The 7,827-nt window shown below is 48.9% G+C and overlaps 1 protein-coding gene across 1 annotated transcript; it reads left to right on the forward strand.

Moving 5' to 3' along the window:
- Window positions 1-1,020: 1,020 nt before the first annotated feature.
- Window positions 1,021-7,142, forward strand: PIM3 (Pim-3 proto-oncogene, serine/threonine kinase). Its single transcript, XM_014059286.2, has 6 exons — window positions 1,021-1,720; window positions 2,414-2,523; window positions 2,793-2,843; window positions 3,369-3,732; window positions 5,095-5,271; window positions 5,395-7,142. The coding sequence occupies exons 1-6, from the start codon at window positions 1,636-1,638 to the stop codon at window positions 5,577-5,579; spliced, it is 972 nt and encodes a 323-aa protein (XP_013914761.1). The 5' UTR covers window positions 1,021-1,635; the 3' UTR covers window positions 5,580-7,142.
- Window positions 7,143-7,827: the final 685 nt, after the last annotated feature.

Consider the following 7,827-nt stretch of genomic DNA (forward strand, 5'->3'; position numbering starts at 1 on the left):
ATCGCAGGACGATTTTCTTTTTATTAACCCTCCGTGGGGACTCGGGCTCACGGAAGCGTGAGCCAGGTGAGAGTTTCTTCTCGGACGCCCCGTTCTGTGGCGCAGCGCCCCAAAACTGAGGCATTTCTGAGGAAAGTCGGGCAGGTCTTTGGCGCCAAATTGCTGCAGGTTTGCGAGCTGCGGGGGGGAGGCTGCTGCTAAATGGCGCCTTCTGTGTCTGTGTGGTGTTTTTTTTGGGAGGGGGGGATTATTATTACTGTTTTATTGATGTTCGGCGGCGGGGCTTTACCGCCGGAGAAAGAGGAAGGGGGAAGCCCTCTCCCGCCTGCCGATCATGGCGGCTGCCTTGCGCCCCCGCCTCGCGTCTCCCCCCCCCACCCCACGCCCCGAATTCCCGCTTCCGACGCAGCGCTCAGCCCTGCTGAGAATGACCTTCCCCACCGCCGCCAGGTTAGCGACGCGCGAGCCAGGCGCGCCCAGGAATTCCCGCCCTGCGCTCGTAAGCGCCCCCCCCCCAAGTTTCACTGATGCATACCCAAACCCGCCTCCCCTTGATTGGCCGAAGCCGGGCTTTCATTTGAAAGAGCCGCCCCTCTCATTGGCTCCGACGCATGTAAATGAGAGAACCTTCCCTTCTCTCGGTGTGCGTGTGTATATGTATGTGTGTGTTTTTTTTTCGCTCCTTGGGCGCGCTGACTCCCCCCTCCTCCACCGCCGTATCATCCCTGTGAATTTTTCAGACAGTAACTCGCCGCCTGTCTTTACTATAAGCAAATAGTTCCTCGCCCCCGCCCGCCGTATTTACAATGGGGCGAGGTTCCGCAGTCCCCTCTTTGAGCTTAAAAGACAGAGAGGGCGGAGTCTTTCCGGACCTATTCCAAGCGGTGGGAGGGGAAGAGGGAGCGAGAGAAAGACGCGTACCCGCCGATTCCCCCTCTGGCGGAGGGATACGGATTGGAGAGATCCGTGTCTGTGTTTTTTTTTCCTTCCCCCACCAAAATATTGAGAGTTAAGAGGCCGCTGCTGCGTGCAGCGGAGATCAGAAAGCGAGCGGTGCCAGTCGGAGGCTGAGCTGTTCCTGCTGCTGTTCCTGCCGCCGCCGCTCCACAACGACCGCCTCACTGCGGCGCTACATCCCGGACTGGATTTTATCGATTCCTCCTCGCGTTGCTCGCGTGGGTTTCTTTGGTCGACACGACCCGAGACAGCCCGCCTGCTTGCTTGAAAAAGACCCCAAGAAACCGACTCATCTTTTTTTCTACTCGCGTTAACCTCTCTTCCTAATAAAAGATTGGCGTGTGGATATTTTTCCCCCCTTCTCTCCCCCTCCCTTAAGGACATCTATCCGTTTCCCTGGGATTCTCTGACGGACTTGCAAGTTTCCTTTCCATCCGAAAGGGTCGGCAGAGGAGGAGAAGAAGAAGGAGAGACGGGGGGTGGGGGGACCCGGCTTTTGCCAGCGAGGCTTTTCCCTCCGATCCGAACGGGGAAGGAGCTACGCCGCCGGCCCCTCTTCAGTTGGCCCGCCGCAGCAAGCCGGCTTGACCGAAGAAGCTTTTGCTTCGTGATCGTTGTGGGTTGTTGTCGTCGGGGTTTTTATTTTCCTCCCCGCCTTCCGTGGTATCGCTTGGGAAGATGTTACTCTCCAAATTTGGGTCCCTGGCTCATCTTTGCAACCCGACCAGCATGGATCACTTGCCGGTGAAGATCCTCCAGCCAGGTAAACAATTTCCCGAGAGTTGCCGTCCGCCCTCGCCCGCTCCTCTTTGCGGGGGACGGCCCGTGTGCGTTGCATGGTGTGTCGTGTGTTGTGTGTGTGATGTGCGTGTCGAGGTTTCCTCTCCCTCCCCCCTTTTCCCGCGTCAGCCGTGGAACGGTGGATCCCAGCGATCGACTTGAGTCATTCATCCGTCGTCTTTTTTAAAACCTCTGCAGTTGTTGGAAGGGGGGGGGAGTTGGCTTGTTTCCCCCGGTTATCCTAAGCGGGAAATTAGGGCGGCTGGACAAATATTTTGTACCGAAGGATGAAGGGGGAAAAAAAACTGGAAAGACGTTTTGCCAGGGGCTGGCAGAACTGACTCGCAAAACCCCGGACGGCCACGAGGGGGAGGCAGAGATTTAGACGTTTTTTAGCGGCCAACATTTTTGCAATCAATTTTTACAACCCCCGTCCATTCAATTCCCAAATCTGGGCTTGGCCGCACTTTAGTCCAATGTTGCTGGTGACTTTAAAAAGAAATGTTCAGGAGGGTTGAGAGTAAGATGCGCTTTTCTCCCCCCACGACGCCAGGTTGAGATTGGTTTCTCTGTCTGAACTGCTGTCCGCCCCCCCCTCGCCCCCAAATATCTCTTCCTTAAGGCTTTCCCTCTGTTTTTTTTCTCACCCTGCTTTCTCTTTTTTTCCCCTCTCCAGTGAAAGTGGAAAAGGAGCCGTTCGATAAAATCTATCAAGTGGGCTCAGTCCTCGGCAGCGGGGGATTTGGCACCGTCTATGCTGGGAACAGGATTGCAGATGGCTTGCCGGTAAGAGGAGGCTCTTGAGCCACAACCCCCCCTTCCTTCTCCGCCCCCAACCACGAGGCTCGGGGTTGCTACCACCCACCTACCCCTTTTGCGTGGCTGGAAATTCCAGCTGTGGAATCCAGAGCAAGAAATCCCGGGCAAGTTCTCTTCATGCCGACCAACAGGCATTGGGCTTGGTCTCTCCCCCCCCACCTTTCCCCCATATCCCTCAATTCAATTTGTAGACTGGTTTCCCTATAACCTCCGTTTTTTTTCCTCCCTGCTTCCAGGTCGCTGTAAAGCATGTCGTGAAGGAGCGAGTAACCGAATGGGGAACAATTGTAAGTACCCAAGGATGGATCCCAAAATGTATATGTGGTGTGCGTGGCTGCCTGCACCTTGCAGTAGTTTCCAACTGCTTTTCTCTCCCTGTATTAATAACAGACGGCTGATGATTGTTTCCATGGATTCCCCTTTCCCCACCCCGCATGCTGCTGCCTCTCCATTCTCTGTTATTGTTTACATTGAGGGGGGGATTTTGGCAGGGTTTCTCCTCCTCCTCCTCTTCCCCCTCTGCCCTCCCCTTTTGACTGCGGCAGCAGAGACACCCAGTGGAGTAGCTGCAGCCTTCCCCATCGGTCTAGCTAGCTGCTTAGCCCTCCCCCTTCCCGTCCTCCGCCTGGCTGCTGGAATTTCCATTTTGAGAAAGAAGTGTATGATTTGTTTTTGGATGGGCAAGGAAGGGGATTTTCCCTCCTTCCTCCCCTCCTCCCGTTTCCGATAATTCCGAATAATTCATCATGTCTTCCTTTGCTCTTTCTCCCTCCGTCTCTCTCTCCCTCCTTCCCTACCCCTCCTCCTTGTAGGGTGGAGTAATGGTGCCCTTGGAAATAGTCCTGCTGAAGAAAGTGGGTTCGGGCTTCCGAGGGGTAATTAAGCTGCTCGACTGGTACGAGAGGCCTGATGGCTACCTGATCATCATGGAACGGCCAGACCTGGTGAAGGATCTCTTTGACTTCATTACGGAGAAGGGGGCGCTGGATGAGGACACCGCACGGGGCTTCTTCCATCAAGTCCTGGAAGCAGTGCGCCACTGTTACAGCTGCGGGGTGGTACACAGAGACATCAAGGACGAGAATCTTCTAGTGGATCTCAGGACAGGAGAACTGAAGCTGATCGATTTTGGGTCTGGAGCCATCCTCAAGGACACAGTCTACACTGACTTTGATGGTATGCGCCCCTCCCAACCGCAGCCAATCCCTGTGTGTGTGGATGGGTGGGTGGATGAGTGCTTAATTGGGAAAGCATCCCGGCACAAACCCCCTCATTCTTAATCACATTCTCACCACCTACGGCTGACAAAATATATTTTTGCTGTTTTTGCTGCTGCAGTCAGTAGCAGGTTGATAATTAAATCCTTCGCAATGGAGGCAGCTGGAAGGGGGGGGTGTCAAGTTGTTTAGGAAAGGAGCAATTCCAGGCAGTGACGCAGGAGTTTATATTTTCCCTGCCTTCAAAAAAATAAAAATAAAGGCATTTTCCTAGAGGGCGATGTGTTTACAGTTGAGTCAAGCTTGTGTGTTTCCATCTGCTTTTCTTAGTGCTTCCCCCCTACTCTGCTGTCCCCCTACACACACACACACACACACACACCTAGTTTTCTCCTTTCCCCAGCTCCTCATTCTCATGTGATGTTTCGGAAACCCCCGCATTGCAGATTGAGGGACCTGAGGGGGGAAACATCTAAAAAAGAAGTTTTTTTTCTTTTCCTTTCTTAAAACTTACACACCGAAACATGGGTTGCCTCCTTTTGTTATAAGAAAGACATGATCTCTTGCTTTTTGCCTAAACCTCGGCAAGATTTTCTTCCTTTCAAGGTGAAGGTGATCCACGTGAAGGAGGCACCGTTTTCACCTCCCTTCCCTAGTCAGCTGCAGCATTTAACATCTGTTTGTTGTGAAACGAGAGTCTCCTGGCCATGTGACCTTCAGCATCACAAATTCCAGTTTTCATTTGGTATCCAAGTAACCACTCGGTGCAGAGGGAGGGCAGTTGCTAACTGCCTTCTTAATGCGGGAGGCAGATTTCACTCTTCTTTTACTCTGATTTTTCTCTATTTTTATTTTTTTTTAAAAGAGGGGGGGAGCAGCATACTTTTAGAACTGGCCAAAACTGATTAGTCACATTTAGGAGCCAAGGTTGGAGTTTCACCTCACCCCCCTTCCTTTCCTGCCTCTCTTCTTTCATCCTCTCTTCCTTTGTCCTTTTGTGTCTATTTTTGGTACGGTGCTGCAGACGCCACGTGGTCAAGGAAAGGGAGCTTTATGTTAGTAAACAGTCAGCTGATGGGAAGCTTGTACTGCTCATTGCCGCAAAATAGAACCACCCCGAGGGCTGAGATTAAAGCATGATATAATCCCAGGGGTGATGTAAGGTCCAGAATTTTCCCATATATGTTTGTGTGCTTTGGGGAAGGGTTTTTTTTTTTTTTAATGGGATTTTTGAAGTGGCAAAGCATAAAATATGCTCCCAAGTTGAAAGTTCATCTTGTTCTAATAGGGCAAGGGGCCTTTGTTTTTTTCCTCCCCACAGGAACACGCGTGTACAGCCCTCCAGAATGGATTCGCTATCACAGATACCATGGGCGGTCAGCTACTGTATGGTCCCTGGGTGTTTTGCTCTATGACATGGTCTGCGGGGACATCCCTTTTGAGCAAGATGAAGAGATCTTGAGAGGACGCCTGTATTTCAGGAGACGAATTTCCCTGGGTGAGCTGAGATTTACAGATCTCCACGACCCCCCCCCCCCCACAACCCCCTACCCTCCCCCCCCGTTATTCTGCCCACTGATCATTTTCGGTGGCTGACCTGCTGTCCCTCTTGTCTTTTCAGAATGCCAACAATTGATCAAATGGTGCCTTTCTCTGAGGCCTTCAGACAGACCGACCCTTGAGCAAATTTTTGACCACCCGTGGTTGCACAAATCCGAAGTTGCGAAGTCGGAAGATTGTGACATAAGGTTACGGACCATTGGCACAGACGTGTCTCGCACAAGTTCGAGCAACGAGAGCCTGTGAAATAACGGAGGACCTTGTCAAGGGAGGGGAGCCACAAGGAGAGAAAAAGAGGGGGACAAAAAAAAGACCAGAGTGCTGCTGCTGCTGCCAATATGTAGAAGGGGGTGGGGGCGGGGGAGGGGGGATGCATTAATTATTCTGTACTTTGAATCTTTGTCGGAGGGAATTGATTTTTTTTTTAAAAAAATTTCCCCTTATTGCTGGTTTCTGCTTCAGAATGAAATTTCCTTTGGAAACGCTAATATATAGGAGTTGGCAGGCCAGTACTTAACCCAAAAGACTGACCTTAATATAATTATTATTTTTTATTATTATTTTTATTAAGAAAAGCAGTGACCTCTTTAAATAACATGGTAAACCTTTTTGCTCTCATAGAGCCTGGACTAAATTTCATTTGCTTTTTTGAGTGCCTTTTTGAAAGCTGCTTCAGTGGGACTTTCTTTTTTGAGCTGTGTGTGTCCAAAGAAGATCCAGTACATTATAGAACCTGCCTTCCCTTCTCCATTCTAGGTGCTGGGGAAGCAGCTCCCTATGATGCACTAGAAAAACATGTCCAGTGACTGAATGAAGTAGTCCCATCAGCTGATGATGGAATACTTGAACACAGACATTTCATCCTCTTCTTTCCCAGCCTTTCTCTCCTCCCTTCCGTCCCCAGACCCCAACAAAACAACCTCTGCTGATCCACACAATATTTCCATAGCCTGCACAGGTTATCAGCTCTTTACCAGGAACATTTACCCATACTTCATTTCATCTCTACCACTGGGCACAAGAAAAAAGGCCCTTTCTCAGTTCCCCCAACCTCCAAGTCTTAAAAAAAAAAGTATGAATGGGCATGTTAAATGCACAATCAATGCAATATTCAAGGACTGTGTGCGTGTGGGTTTTTTCTTTCTTTTCCCATTACCTGTATAATGTGTTTATGTAAAAAAAATTCTCCCCCTGTACTATACAAGTTTTATTTATTGTCTGGAGTTTAGAAAAACCTCTCACAGACATCAGCTGTGGCTATTTATTTTAGCTAATTTATTTGTTTAGAATTATGCAACACTGCTTTTATCTCTCTTCTGTTGTGGAGATTTCTCTGGGATCAGTCGACAATTATTTTTGCATTCCTGTCTTTTCCTCTTTTGGGGGTAGGGGTGGGTTGTTGACAAAGAACTATATAAAGCCTGACCATACCTGTTCTTTTTTTCCTTCATTTTTGGTTGGAAGATAGAAAAAAATGTTGTACAAAGTCTAATTTAAGGGAATTAGAATGACTTTAAAAGTTAGTATGCCTTTTTTGTCTGGTATTATTGACATACCAGAACTGTAAAGTAATGCTGTTTTTGAAGGGTTTTAAATTATTGACATTGTACAGTCTTTGTGCATCGGCTCTGGAAGGAAGAGTGGCAGAGTCATAAACCTTAATTTATTTTAATAGATGTGTGTTCTGTAATCTGGTTGCACTTATGCAGCTTGGATTTGGATTTTTTTTTCCTTCTGTTTAACAGTGTGAAATGTATGGAGATCATATTTTTTTATACAGGTATTTCAATTAAACTTTTTTGTAGATAAGTGGCATGATGTGTTCATTTGAGTTCAACAGTGGCACCTCCAAGGAAGCACCTTGACACATTTGTACAGATTTACACACACAAAAGGGACGCAGTGGCTAAGACGCTGAGCTTGTTGATCAGAAAGGTTGGCGGTTTGAATCCCTAGCGCCGCGTAACGGAGTGAGCTCCCATTACTTGTCCCAGCTTCTGCCAACCTAGCAGTTTGAAAGCATGTAAAAAATGCAAGTAGAAAAATAGGGACCATCTTTGGTGGGAAGGTAACAGCGTTCGGTGCGGCTTCGATGTTCAGTCATGCCAGCTGCATGACCACGGAGACGTCTTTGGACTGCGCTGGCTCTTTGGCTTTGAAACGGAGATGAGCACCGCCCCCTAGAGTCAGGAACGACTAGCACATATGTGCAAGGAGAACCTTTACCTTACACACAAGTTAAGTTCCACAAATGTCAGTAGCAATTTGGATAGAGGGATGTAATCTTCACGCATCGCCCACAGATAGAAATGATCCTCAATTATCAGGATAGGCCAGTGGAGAAATTCCCTCATCTTTGGAATTGAAGTGAATACATTTAAAAGTTTTCAGCGAACATCACATATACTCTTGACAAAGAGGTTGCCGTAGGGAATGTGACAAGTGAGAAGAATGCCCCCCCCCTTTTTTTGAGCTCCCAATATGCTCTTTACCA

The sequence above is a fragment of the Thamnophis sirtalis genome, unplaced genomic scaffold (genome assembly GCF_051295495.1).
Source record: "Thamnophis sirtalis isolate CommonGarterSnake01/CBP01778 unplaced genomic scaffold, rThaSir2_p1.2 scaffold_9, whole genome shotgun sequence".
NCBI lineage: Eukaryota > Metazoa > Chordata > Lepidosauria > Squamata > Natricidae > Thamnophis > Thamnophis sirtalis.